The sequence below is a fragment of the Carcharhinus amblyrhynchos genome, chromosome 23 (assembly GCF_965287045.1).
Source record: "Carcharhinus amblyrhynchos chromosome 23, sCarAmb.v2.hapA, whole genome shotgun sequence".
Lineage (NCBI taxonomy): Eukaryota > Metazoa > Chordata > Chondrichthyes > Carcharhiniformes > Carcharhinidae > Carcharhinus > Carcharhinus amblyrhynchos.
The window spans coordinates 34,821,652-34,836,003 of NC_137346.1; the positions used below are offsets into that span (position 1 = coordinate 34,821,652).

Sequence of the window (14,352 nt, forward strand, 5' to 3'; positions counted from 1 at the left end):
AACCTCTCTTAACTTCATCCTGGTGAATCTCCTCTGCAACCCCTCCAGTGCGATCACATCCTTCCGCTAATGTGGTGACCAGAACTACACACAGTTCTCCAGCTGTAGCCTCATCAAAATTCAGTACAACTTCATGACTTCCCTGCTTTTGTAATCTGCGCCTCAATTGACAAAGGCTAGTGTCCCATATGTCTTTTTCACCACCCTACTGACATGCCCTACCATCTTCAGAGAACGATGGACAAACAAGCCAAGGTCCCTTTGTTCCACGGAACTTCCTTGTCTCCTGCCATTCATTGAATGCTTCCTTGTCAAATTGCTCCTTCCAAAGTGTATCACCTCACGTTTTTCAGGGTTAAATTTTATCTATTCCGTCTATATCCTCCAGTAGCCCAAGACACACAGCCTCACTGTTAACCACCCATCCAATCATTGTGTCATCTGCAGATTTACTAATCCTACCCCCAGTTGTTTTAAACATTGATAGTATTTGAACTCTGGAATCAGTGAAGTGAATTGGAGATCCCAGTCTCTCTACATGTCTCCTTTCACACCTTAGACTGGTTTTCCTCTATATTGTCTTGTATCCGTAACAATCATATTCTGATGGTTTCACAGTTATTACCTGGGCTTTTCTCCAGCTCAAGAATCTAGGGGTTTTCAAATAGATACCAATTTATTAAATCTAATCCCTTCTAGGCAACATTTCTAGGCCAAAGACCACCGTATAAGTTTTGTCTAAACTAGCTCTATGATAAAGAGGCCCATTTTGGTTAAGAACATAAGAACTAGAAGTAAGTCATCCAGCCCCTCGAGCCTTGCTCTGCATTCAAAACAATCTTGGCCTCGTATCCACTTTCCTGTCCATTCCCCATAAACCTTCATCTGCTACAAATTATAAACCTATCTATCTGCTCCTTAAATTTGTTGTGTTCTGGAGTCTGCTGCACTGTGGAGATCAAAATTTCACAGACTCACAATCTTTTGAGTGAAGTAATTCCTCTTTGTTTCTGTTTTAAGTCTATCATTTTGTAACCTAAAACTATGGCTACTCGTTCTAGAATTCCAACAAGGAGAAGCATCCACTCTGTCTCCCCTATCAATCCCCTTTAGCATCTTGTATATCTCAATTAGATCTCCTCTAGAGATTATAGGCCTAAACTGTTCAATCTCTATTTATAAGAAAGGTCCTACATCCCTGGAATTAAACTAAAATCATAGAATCCCCACAGTGCAGAAGAAGGCCATTTGGCCCATCGAGTCTGTACCAACAATAATCCCACCAAAGCCCCATCCCCATATCTCCAAGTATTTGACCTGCTAATCCCCCGACACTAAGGCAATTTAGCATGACCAATCAACCTAACCTGCATATCTTTGGACTGTGGGAGGAAACCCATGTGGATACGTGGAGAACATACAAACTCCACACAGACAGTGACCCAAGCTGGGAATCAAACCCGGGTCCCTGGTGCTGTGAGGCAGCAGTGCTCATTGCTGTGCCACCATGCTGTCTATTCTAATAATCTAGTGAACCTTCTCTGAATCATCTCCAGTGCATTGGTTCCTAACCAGTATGTTGTGGCACATTGATGTACAGTGAAGACCCCCTGAGTGCACTGTGTGTGTGTGTGGGGGGGGGGGGGGGGGGGGGGGGGGGGGGGGGGGGGGGGGATTTAAAATAATTAAAAATACTTATAATTAAACTAAAACTAATCTTTGTCTTCAGTTCTGTTGTTGGCATCTCTAAAACATGACGAACCTCAGGCCTCCTGTGTGTATAGAGCTGGGAAAGAACTGCACGTGCATGCTTTAGAATTTGCCCATTGGTCTGGCCTGTATCCATGGCCAATGAGACTTGGAGCTGAAGACAAGGATCCCATGTGCCTGCACAAAGTCAGAAAGGGGACAAAAACCTTAGGAGAAGCAAGAAAGACAGAGATAGGTTAAAAAAGCAGAGAGAGGTCAGGGAGAAGTTAAAAAGTTCCCAGCACGGGAAGAAGACAAAGGTGTGAAACAAGAACCAATCAGATTAAGAAAAGAAGAAAGTCTCCAATTAGAGAATGTGCTGCGAGAAGCAGACCTTAAGTGAAGTGGGCCCATGACAACAGAGGCTGAAATTCGCCCCAAAAAAGTCTTTTTGCTAGAGGACAGTTCAGAGAAAGTAGGAGGTGTGCCTTAATTTTGTTTTATAGTAGACAGGTATGCTGTGAAATTTAAAGGATTGGGAACCGCTGCTGTAGATGCATTTATATCATTCCTCAAGTGAGGTGACCAAAACTGTGCAGTACTGCAGATGTGGTCTCACCAATACCATAAACAGTTGCAACTGCACTTTCCCAATTTTATTTTATATTCTATTCCATTAGCAATGAGTGCCACAATTCCATTTGCCTTCCTTATTACTTCGATCTGATGGATATCAAATGTTTATAAAATGCCTTCAGTGGTGTTCTTGCCTGAGTGGCAAGGTTGCGGACTCGAGCAGCTCTGGGTTTTGAGTATATAACATTACAGTACTGTGGGAGTGCAGCTTTATTGGAAATGTTAGTTTTTGGATGAGATGCAAAGCTGAGGCCTTCCCTGTCTGTTTTTGTGATGGATGTTAAAGATTGTGTGGGAATATCCAAAGAACAGCAGAGACATCTCCTGGTGTCTTGACCAATATTCTTCCCTCCATAACAACATTAAAACCAGATTAGCCACTCATTTGTTTCATTGCTGTTTGTGGGGCTTTGCTGAATGCAAAATAACAATGCATTCACCAACATAACATAAGTGCACATCAAGATAATTCAAGTATGCAGAGTAATTTGGAGCATTGAGTTAACCAATAGTGAAATGACTTTATTTTTTCTAACCTCTGCCTCTTTGCAGTGGAGAACCCAGCTCACTGTGACTTTGTGAGGTTACGAAACATGTTGATCCGAACACACATGCAGGACCTGAAAGATGTGACACGCGATGTGCACTATGAGAATTACCGAGCGCAATGCATCCAGAGCATGACCAGGATGGTGGTGAAAGAGAGAAATAGGAAGTAAGTGCATTCACGTTTACTTAGCTGGACTGAGTCCATACAGTGTAGTCGAAACAAAAGTCATGTGTGTGTATGATATAGTGGTTATAATACTGAACTGGTAAATCTAGAGATAATTAATTCATAAACCCACAAGATGTGAAATTGAGTTCAATAAGTCTGATTATTTCTGTGCTAATATCAGGAAAAAAACTATACAAGCTGCTGGCTGTTGTAAAAGCCCATTGGTTCATTACTGTCCTTCAGGAAAGAGAATCTGCCACACCTGCCTGGTCTGACCAACTCCAGTCCCGCACTTTTGTGGGTGCCACTTGATAGTGTGGAAGAATAAAGGCTGACTTTCCAATGCCCCCATATCCCGAGAACTCATAACGTAAATACCTCAATTTTTATTGCTGTCTTTCTGCTGCTGAACCTCCTTGTTTAGACACCATGATGACACAACAAGATAATGGTCACCATCTTTTTAGAATGCTAATGAAAGAGTGACTGGTTGGTGTTTAGGTTAGAAACTCACTGTTTATCCCTTAGCATTGTAGTATTGGTTAGAAATGCACTGATCATCCCTTGGGCCTGATCAGGCTGAGTGCTTGAGAATGTAAACCCTGTGTCTGATGTCTGTAAAGCTGGGGTAGAATTCTCTGGCCATTCACACCTGTGGGATTCTCCGTTCACTGCAGCGGGACTGAAGATTTGGCTAAGCGCTAAATTTTCCATCCTCACTGGCTGTAGCGGCAGAGCGTAAATGGCTGGAGAATTCTGGCCAGGGTGTGTGAAATGAGTAAATTGCCAAGCTCAATCAGACAGTGACAGGATAGCTGGCATGGGAAGTGGAAACATCACACTCGTGCAGTTAGAATTGAATTCTCTATCTCTCTCCAGCTACTCTCTCTCTCCCCCCACCTACATCTCACTCCCTCTTCATCTACTTCTTTCTCCCTCCATCTACTTCTCTCTCTGTCTCTCTCTCTCTCTCTGCATCTACTTCTCTCTCTCTCTCCCCCTTGCTCCCTCGCTCCCCTCCCCTCTCTTTCTCTATCTGGCCCAGCTTTTACTCGCTCACTCCACGCTCGCTCACTCCACGCTCACTCACTCCAGCTTACACACCATCTCTTTTCTACAGATGAATAGGAATTGAGTTTCCAGCGCATTGGGTTTGAGATATTTTTAAGAACTGAAGCTAGAACATTTCTTATTTTTATTCAGACTGGTGAAATGATTTCTGTTTAGCCTAAGGGCCCTTCCTTAAACGTGTTAACATGCACTTTGGTGAAAGAAAACGTTAAATGCGTGTAATTTTTTTCAAATCCTTCCAGTGAATAAATGGCCCAAACAATGTGAGGCAGCTCAGTGGGAAGAATCCATCACACTTACCAACAGAGATGATGTTTAACAATGTGACCAAATCAAGGGACAATAAAAAGTGAAAAATATCCCCTGAGATGGCAGGAATGAGAAAAAGAAATGATAAAACTTTGTCATCTGAGGATATAAAATAAATGTAGGCAATCTGAAGAAGGAATGTTTTCTCTGTAGGTGCTCAGACTGTTGGGGAAGTCCTGAGTTGGAACTCCCCACAAACCCTCAGACTACAATCACTGCCCTCATCTGTTTTCTAACATATTTAAGGAATAGAATCTGCACACTTTCTTTTGAACAAGAAATAAAAGAAATCTGTTATCAAGAAGGAGTCTGGGCCCAGAATGAGTAGTTATATAGAGCAGAGTGGGTGAAGATAGCCTGATCACAAAGACCAAAAGTGATTTCAGTGGATTGATGAGGGGAACACTGGTCAATATTAAGTTGGGGGCTGAAGCTGCTAGATGAGCTGACCCATGTGGGTGCAGAAGCAGCAGTGGAGATGATAACTTGTATTTGTTTTGCACCTTTATTGTAGAGAAACATTGAGGTTATATACAATCTCCTGTACATTTCTACTTCCCTTTGATGAGATTTAAGAAATAAGGAAAAATAAATTATTCTCTGCCCTCATCCAGCTTCCCTGGCCACTGTCTGAGGCTGACCTCCGTGACAGTGACCCCACCCCCAGCCACCCCATCCCCTCTCCACCCAAGCTAAGTCCAACCTCACCACTTCTCAGTATGTTTGCTGCATCTGGAGAACCTTAGTTACCTCTCCCTCTAGCTCAGCTTAACAGGCAATGAAAACATCACTCGTGCCTTTATCATCTTTGGACATAAATATTGCCACTGGGTAGAAATCCTAGAACTCCCACCATAACAGCATTGTGGGTCTACCTACACCACAAGGACTACAGCACTTCCACAAGACAGCTCACCACCACCTTGAGAATAATTAAGGATGGGCAATAAATATTGGTCTAGCCAGTGATGCCCACATCCTGTCAATGAATAATAAAAACAAAATCTAATGCTCTCTCAACCTCTATCCCCATAAACTTCACTTTATTCCATACTCTGCAACTAATTCCCCCCGCCACCTGCGCTGTTTGTTGCAGTGTTTGTGTCCCCCAGTGATTCTTACCTTTGTGCTTAAATCCTGCCATGGCCTCTGCTCCCTCCTTGTCTCTGCAATTTATGTTCCTCTAGCTTTGTTCTTGGATGTCATGTGCATTCCCCTATCTCCACCTTTGTGTTTTCCCCCATGTTCATGGCTATGCCTAAACCCAAACTCTGGAAATATCCCCTTTAATCCACCACTGTCTCTGCACCTCATCCCTCCCTCTGAAAGCTATTTATTTGGAATAGCCTTTGGCCAGCCCTTTCTTTGACCAAGTGTCCATTTATTCCCCTGCTACCTCCTGTAAAGTACCCCAGGATGTTTTTCCTGGTTAAGGGATTTTCTACTTGTCTCTGCTCCCACACTGCTCAGTCAATCCAACTAGCATATTTAACGCCAGCTCCATCTTGCCCAGTGCTGCTTCTCATTAAGTGACCAAATTGCTGACCAAGTGTTGATTTAGGTCCAAAAAGTGAATGATCCAAGACATGGAACTGACCTCCTGTTCCAGCATTCTTTTCTCAAAATGAAAAACATCTCCTACCCCAGCAATGTCTTTCTCAAGTCTCTTCCATATGATATCTTCAGCAAATGAAGTCTATCTCAGCTTTATTAAGATAACCACTGTCATTCCTTTGCTAGGCATGATATATCTGAAACAAGGCTGCTTCACAGTGCCACATCCCTGACATCAAGTCCAACTCTGACAAAATACCACAGCAACTGAAACATTGCCCAAGGAAAGAAGTCACATGCCTTCAGTCAAGGCGAGTTGTTACTTTGCAAAAGGGCAAAGAGACTCGGAATTTTCCTGAGGGGTAGAGGAGCAGTGCACTACCATGCACGGATTATTTTCTGACACGCTGTTTGTGGGATCTTGTAATGCACCAACTGACTATCCCATTGTCCTAATTAACACAGTTCACTGCCTTCAAATGAAATCCATCTGTTGCAAAACACTTTGCAATGTTCTCAGAACACAAAGATTTTTTTTTAAATGGGAAGGATACCCTAATAAGCAGTCCATTAGATTTTAAAGCTGATAGCTCATTTAGTAAACACAAGGTTTGCCTATCAGTTTGGGTCTAGAATAGACTGACTTCTTAATTGCTCCAGTAGATGACTTTGCCAGATGTGAAATGGAGGCACTGTCTTCCTCAGTGAACAATTTGATATTTAAAGGGGAGCAGAGTGTTTTCCTCATGTTCTGGTAAGGTTCCTCTCTTGATCAATGCATAAAGAGATTAATCTGAAAGTTTATTGAGCTCTTGTTGTGAATGGATTTGCTGCCTTGTTTGCCCACCTCTGACAACAGTAAATACACCAAAAAGCATGAATTGGCCATAAAGAACTTCAGAATATCCTTGGGAAGTGTTACAAATAGAAATTCTTGCTTTCATAGACTCTCATTTGGTCAGGATTAAAGAACATAGCACGGTGGCACAGTGTTTAGCACTGCTGCCTCACAGTGCCAGTAACCCAGTTCAATTCCTGGCTTGGGCCACTGTGCAGCATCTGCACGTTCTCCCTGTATCTGCATGGGTCCCCTCTAGGTGCTCTGGTTTCCTCCCACAGTCTGAAAAACATGCTGGTCAGGTGCATTGGCCATGCTAAATTCTCTTTGCGTTCTGAACAGGCATTGGAGTGTGGTGACTAGGGGATTTTCACAGTAACTTCATTGCAGTGTAAATCTACTTGTCTACAGTGTAAGTCTACTTGTGACACTAATAAAAAAAACTTTAAAACCTTTGAACAATGATACAATAGCAGCCTGCCACACACTCTGATTTTCAGTGTTGTGATCGCTACTGCTCCTACAAAGTAAATCCACAAAGAATATAATAGCAGTGCCATGTAAAGTTTCCTCAGAGATTAACTGATAAATGAGTGATATTTACAATCAAAATATGTTGATAGTGTGATAAACTGCAGGTCATAACTACTCACAACATCATGCAGACAGTGTGAACATGCATGATACGCACTTTGTATAGACTGGAGGAATACTCTGAACCACAATCTCTACCTTGATACCTGGGTGAATGTGTTTACTTTAGACAGACAGGAATAGGTTATAGGCACAGATCACTTCCCTGATAGAACAAATAACACATGGAATGAGATCCACACTCATGACATGGGTAGATGGATTAGCCATGGTAAATGTATAAGAACATAAGAAATAGGAGCAGGAGTAGGCCATCTAGCCCTTCGAGCCTGCCCCGCCATTCAATAAGATCATGGCTGATCTGAAGTGGCTCAGTTCTACTTTCCCGCTTTCTCCCCATAACCCTTAATCCCCTTGCCTACCAAAAACCTATCTACCCGCGTCTCAAATATATTTAGCGAGGTAGCTTCCACCACTTCAACGGGCAGAGAATTCCAGAGATTCACCACCCTTTGAGTGAAGAAGTTCCTCCTCAACTCTGTTCTAAACTGCCCCCTCCTTATCTTGAGGCTGTGCCCTCTAGTCCTGCTGTCCTTTCTGAGCGGGAAGAACCTCTCCACCTCTACCCTATCCATCCCTTTCATCATCTTATACGTCTCAGTAAGATCCCCCCTCATCCTTCTAAACTCTGAGTACAAGCCCAGTCTATTCAGCCTCTCCTCATAGCTCAACCCCCTCAACTCCGGTATCAGCCTAGTGAACCTCCTCTGCACTCCCTCCAAGGCCAAAATATCCTTGAGCAAGTGCGGCGACCAAAACTGCACACAGTACTCCAGCTGCAGCCTCACCAGTGCCCTGTACAGTTGCAGCAAGATCTCCCTACTTTTACATTCAATCCCCCTCGCTATGAAGGCCAGCATCCCATTCGCCTTCCTGACCACCTGTAGGCTGGGTTTTTGCCCTGTATGGGGGTTACAGGGTGGGGGAAAAGGCCTGGTAAGATACTCTCTCAGAGTGTTGGTGCAGACTCGATGGACCGAATGGCCTCTTCGGCACTGTAGGGATTTATGATTCCACAGAGTAAAATCTGTTCCCATAACAACAATATACAATTAAATCGGTCATAATTCCAACAATTATACTGGATAGTGGAGCACAGACACACCTAACTCTGGCCCTCACTTCAGCGAATCCAGTGGGTTTGTAGGGGAATCATTACACTATCACATCAGAAACATAACCAAAAAAGCAAAACGTAGCAGTTCAGGTTTGTGCAACATTCTGCTTCATGAGGGCATGATATTTAAATATTGTCCAGCACTGTAAAGATACTTTCACAGACTTCAATCATGAACACAAAAGACATTTATTAATAAGAATTGGACAACAGCCTCATGGCTGCAACCAGCTCCCCTAAGGGGACTCCAGCCCCTGGGGCGAATCCTCAATCCAAGTCCCAGTTGGTTCCCCCAGACTAGGTGACCCGTAATCTGCCATGTTGCCCTCAAAGGGACAATGGCTACAGCCAAATATCAAGTTACTCAGAAATTACAAGGTAAGACCAAATCTTGGACAGGAAGGGAAATATTTTTATACAGAGCAGCTGTATGTAAACTTAGTGGTTAGCACTGCTGCCTCACAACTTCAGGGACCTGGGTTCGATTGCCAGGCTTGGGTCATTGTCTGTGTGGAGTTTGCACGTTCTTCTCATCTTGGCATAGGTTTCCTCCGGGTGCTCCAGTTTCCTCCAACAGTCCAAAGATGTGCGGGATAGGTGAATTGACCGTGTTAAATTGACCCTTAGTGTCAGGGGAACTAGCTAGGGTAAGTACATGGAGTTATGGGGATAGGGCGTGGGTGGGATTGTGGTTGGTCCAGACTGGAGGGCTGAGTGGCCTCCTTCTGCACTGTGGGATTCTATGATGATTCAGAGGATGTGGAGATCATTGGAAAATCAGTGCAGGGAGACAATAGACAGCTATGACTACAAGGAATGCAGTTTACTCCTCACTCTGAATAAAACCTGAACAAAGAATTGCAGAGATCATGTTTGTCCTGCACAAGATACTACACAATGAGAAATAACACCTCAGCAGACAATAAGAATATTTAACAAGACATCTGTCTGCCATCTAACAAGAAATGAGGTGAACAGTTGAAATAAGTGCAGGAAATAATACAACAGGACTGAAAAGTGGAACCAGAAGATTTGGATTGAAACATTGAAGATGGACTTGGCTGCATAGTGACAGTCCCACAGCCCCTTCTCTCAATAGTGTACTGGCTTAGAGAGTTTCCATTTTCATTCTGTCCTTAAAACGTAGCAGGCTGAAGGGAAAGATAAACGATGACCATAAGGCAGAGTGATCAGTGACCCAACATGTGGATTTGAATGTTTCACTTAATCATTTGCTTTGAGATAACAGAGCACGTTATGAACATGAATGTAAAGAAAGATGAAGATTTCTAATGCACAATACTAAAGTAACACAATGTTAAATTTGAAGTACATTATCAAAGGTGCTGTGAGAGCAGAGATGTAATGTGATCAATGAAGTGCAGCACCACCTAATGGTATCAGTTATTATCACACAAGAGCTCCCTGACCAGGCTGGAATTTAGTGTTTCAGCACACTAGCCTGAGGAGCATTGACCCCTGGCTCACTGATCTGATCTGCTGTGGTCAGACATGCTACAGCATTCCAGTCAACTCCCCAACATTGTCCAAGTGGGAGTGGGTGGAGATTGGCTGCAGCTAGTTGCAAAAAGGGGAGAAATGCTTTAACTATGTTTTATATTTGGAAAAAAAAATTTGTTCGTCAAACTAATCACTAACCAATTGTGCCAGTTTTCCAAGTTTTAATATCTAAGTATTATGCATTCCCCTGTTGTCATAGCAGCACTGGATGTCAGTTAGGTAACCCCGGATGACAACATTCTTAAGTGCAAATGCATCTGCCTATGTGACAAGGCCTATTGTTTGTCTTTATTGCTTTTGGAAGAAGATTCTGGAGGTGACGTGGCAAATAGGGAGCCAGTGGAGGAGTGATCCATAAAGCAGTTTCCATCCATGGCCATTCCAGTTATACCAAGGACCATTAGCTCTTGAAAACTCATAGTCTCCTCTCTATAGCTCAATTCAGTCCCACAATAGAAAGAAGCCAAGGAAGAACTTTAATTTATATTGTGTCTTTTGTGACCAGGAATTTTCAAAGTGTTTTACAACCAATGATATACTTTTATAGTATTTGACTGTTTGTGTTCTCAGAGAATTAAGCAGTTGAAGTGTAATTGACATGGACTCTATGTGAAGGAAGAGTTTCAGTAGCTCCTGGGAAGCACCTGTAACATCAGATTGGTAATCAAACCTAACTGCCGCAAATTAATGGCTTCTCTCAAACTCATTGAACAAGGGTGAAAATGACTGGCCCAACTCATAGAAAGTGAGAGAAATTATTGGCTAACTAATTTTTTTGTTGCTTGATAATTATTCTTCCTCTGTACACATTCTAGGTTTTTGTGCTTAGTAGTTAGTTCAAAGGGAGACTCTCTGCTTGAAACCGAAAGGGTATTTGGGATCTATTTTAGCGTATAAGGTCAGGAGGTGAATCCAACATTCTGTTTATTACTGAATTCCTTCGCTGAGTTTGTGCTGTTTCCCCCAGTTAAACTGGAGAATGGTTTTGGCAACAACAGGACAATTGGACTGATTGGTTCAGAAGTGAAGGTTGAATAAACACAGGAAGTAAAAAGTCATATTTGTACCCAGTGTACAGTATCCCTTTAGTCAGAAGCATGTTGCTCTGTATTGTCAAAGCAAAGAGGGTTTAACTGCCTCCAGTGGCACTGATGGTTGCCTGCAGTGATGTTACTGCCTATAGATGTAAACTTGTAAAGTAATATAATCATTAAGCTAATACCTTTCTAAGTACAGGGGGAGTTTCCACCCCCCTGCTATGTTTCCTGGTGGTGGAAGCAGCTCGCAGTGGGATCGTCCGGTCACAGCAACATCTATGCATTTTGTGCATCTCGCCTATCCCAGTGCTGGGGAACCAGTCATGGGATCAGAAAACTCTGTCAGTGGGAAGAGCAAAATATCCCGCCCATTGTTAGGGCTTGGGGCTGAACACATTGAAGTTCCTACCATGTTGGGAGAGCTGGAGAGTGAGTGGGGGATTTTTCCAGAATGATACTGTTGTTAGGAGGGCCCATTACATACTCTTATGATTGAGGAGCCATTGAATTGAAATCTTGAAAATAATGTAAGCTTTAATAGTCTAAGTACAGAAAAATATTGACTGTGTTAGGGGAATCCAGAACAACTTTAAAAATTGAGCAAAGCCAGTCAAACAGTATTTTAATTCAAATCTTAAAAAATTGTAATGCTCTGGAACCCTCAGAAGACTGTGGATGTTGGATCAGTGAAACTTGAGACTGAGCCAGATATACCTTTTGTTGGTTAAGGGTATTGAGAGAGGTGGAACAAAGGCAAGTTCATGGAGTTGTGATGCAGATCAGTCATGACCTCACTGAATGAAAGAGGTGCTGAAATGCCCACTCTGTTTCTACAACTAAATGTATGAATTCTCCATAAGAGGAGAGATCTGGGTTTAGACTATGTTCCAGTTATACTGTGGCCAGTTTGCTTCTGAGTTTTACTGTGCAATATGCAAAAGAATGTCCAGGGACGTAGCAAATTGAATCCTGTTGAAATCTATGTAAGAATTTAAATTAAATTGAAAATATTTCTGGTTCTGTTGCAGGTTGAGATAGTTTGAGTTCCCTTCAAATCAAGTCACTTTCAGAGAAGATCTTTTGCCATCTCAGCCTTGCTGTCTTAAACCACTCGTAATTAACACCCATTAAAGCGGTGAAGAGCGTTTTGTAGTCCCTTAGTTGTTTATAGATACTTCCTCGGTTAATACTAGGTGGATCTAGATCAAATATAATCACCCATTCTATCATATTGTCCAATTCAGGTAGCCCTGCTTTTCAATGAGATTGCTGTTCCTGATTATTCTGTGTCAAAACAGACCTGAAAAAAAGCTAAATAGTTTCAGCAAAAACATGACCAATACCTTGTGGTTTGATGTCACCGAGACATTTTGCAGCAGCCAGACCAGAAAGAGTCCTGACAGATTTTTTGATCTTGTGATATCTGATGTTAAAACAAAATACAGGGTGGGACTTTCCGTGCAAACCACTGCGTGTTTCACAGTGGCATATGCGGTGGAATCTTCTGGACCCACCATTGCCAACGGGGTTTCCTATTGAATGCATCCTTCACACTGGGTGTACTGTCAGCGGGACCAGAAAACTCCAGCCACACAAATCAGAAAAGAGAGAGAAAGTGTGTATCCTTGTTGAGTAACTCATCTAATTTTAACCTGGACAATCCATCCATCGGATCAGGAGCCAGGCATCTAGCCTGCTCCACTATTTGAATAGGCTGGAGCTGATCAGAAGCTCAACATCATTTATCCAGTGTTGATCCATATCCCTCAACACACTTGCCCAGTAAAACCTGTCAGTCTCAATCTTAATGATTTAATTTGACCAAGAGCGAGTTTAATATTTCTTCCGGTCTTTGACAGAGAAACCGCTTCCGGACTTCACTGTCGAGTGACATAATTTTATCCCTTGTTCTGGATTCCCCTACCTTGCTAATAGCTTCACTCTACTCTCTGTATAAAATACTCTTGACGTAGAGATGCCAGCATTGGACTGGGGTAAACACAGTAAGCAGTGTCACAACACCAGGTTAAAGTCCAATAGGTTTATTTAATAATAATCCCACAAGTTTTCGGAAACCTTCCACACACCTGACGAAGGAACACCGTTTCCAAAAGCTTGTGGGATTACTATCAAATAAACTGATTGGACTTTAACCTGGTGTTGTGAGACTTCTTACTGTAAAATACTCTTAACATTTTAAACACATGAATTAGCTCCATCAACCATAACTTTATTATCTGTTTTAATGAGGTTGCACTTATTATGATTTGGAGATAGTCAAGATTTTCTTGGGACAATTTATTTATTATATTTACAAAGATCTCAGTAAATATATTGTTCCATATTCTGTGTTTAGGTCTCTTGGAACCGCTTGGCCATCTGACCCTGATCTCATACTTACATCATCATTAACCTCATTGTCTAATTGACATAACCATTAACCCTTTACTCTAGATCTTCCCCCAAGTATAATTTCAAAACTGTTCCATTATTTTGTGAAATGATTTACTTTACATTTCCACTATCTGTTAACTCCCATCATACTCCAACACCTCCCCACCAATCACTGTCACTAAAGGCATCAATCCCCAACAATGTTCTTAGCTTTCTTAGAGGATGTGTAAGATCTAAGTGTTCCGTTATCTCCTCCTCATAAGGCAGGCAGGTTGGTGGAGTGGGATAGCAGCTTTTTGCGACTGCTGACTACTGGACTGTTACAATAACCTGGGTGTACAGGCAGTAAAAAAAAACAATCAAAGACAAACTGATTCAAGAGAGAAATCTTCAGGATTGGAATGCCCCTGGAAAAGGAAAACAACAAACTAAAATTCTCCCTGTATTCTTCATCATCTGCATTGCACACTGGAGAGAGATGAAAGCACTTACTTGAGAAAATGAACCATTTTCAACTCCAATGAAGAAATTCAGTTATGCCATTCATCCCTGATAGGACAACAACCGAAAACATCAATACCTCAGACATGAATGAAACTGATAGACGAAAAGGAGAACTAAGAACATTCTGAAGATGCTGCAAGATACAAGGATAGGAAGACTTCCCTCCTACTCTCAGGCTAGGAATTTGACATTCCAGGATGCAGTGACACCATGGAATTTTCATTGAAGTAGTAATCCAGAGACCCAGAATAATGCTCCAGGGACCCAGGTTTAAGTCTCATGGATGCAAATGGTGAAATTTGAATTCAAT

At 42.2% G+C, this 14,352-nt stretch overlaps 1 protein-coding gene across 9 annotated transcripts in view; it reads left to right on the forward strand.

Moving 5' to 3' along the window:
- Positions 1 to 14,352, forward strand: part of LOC145357510 (septin-5-like) — a 113,190-nt gene that overhangs the window by 83,329 nt on the left and 15,509 nt on the right. For all 9 annotated transcript variants that reach the window (XM_080210923.1, XM_080210922.1, XM_080210926.1 and 6 more), the window contains one exon: positions 2,878 to 3,040. In XM_080210923.1, coding sequence (XP_080067049.1) covers positions 2,878 to 3,040 — 163 coding nt within the window. The remainder of the gene's footprint in view (positions 1 to 2,877; positions 3,041 to 14,352) is intronic.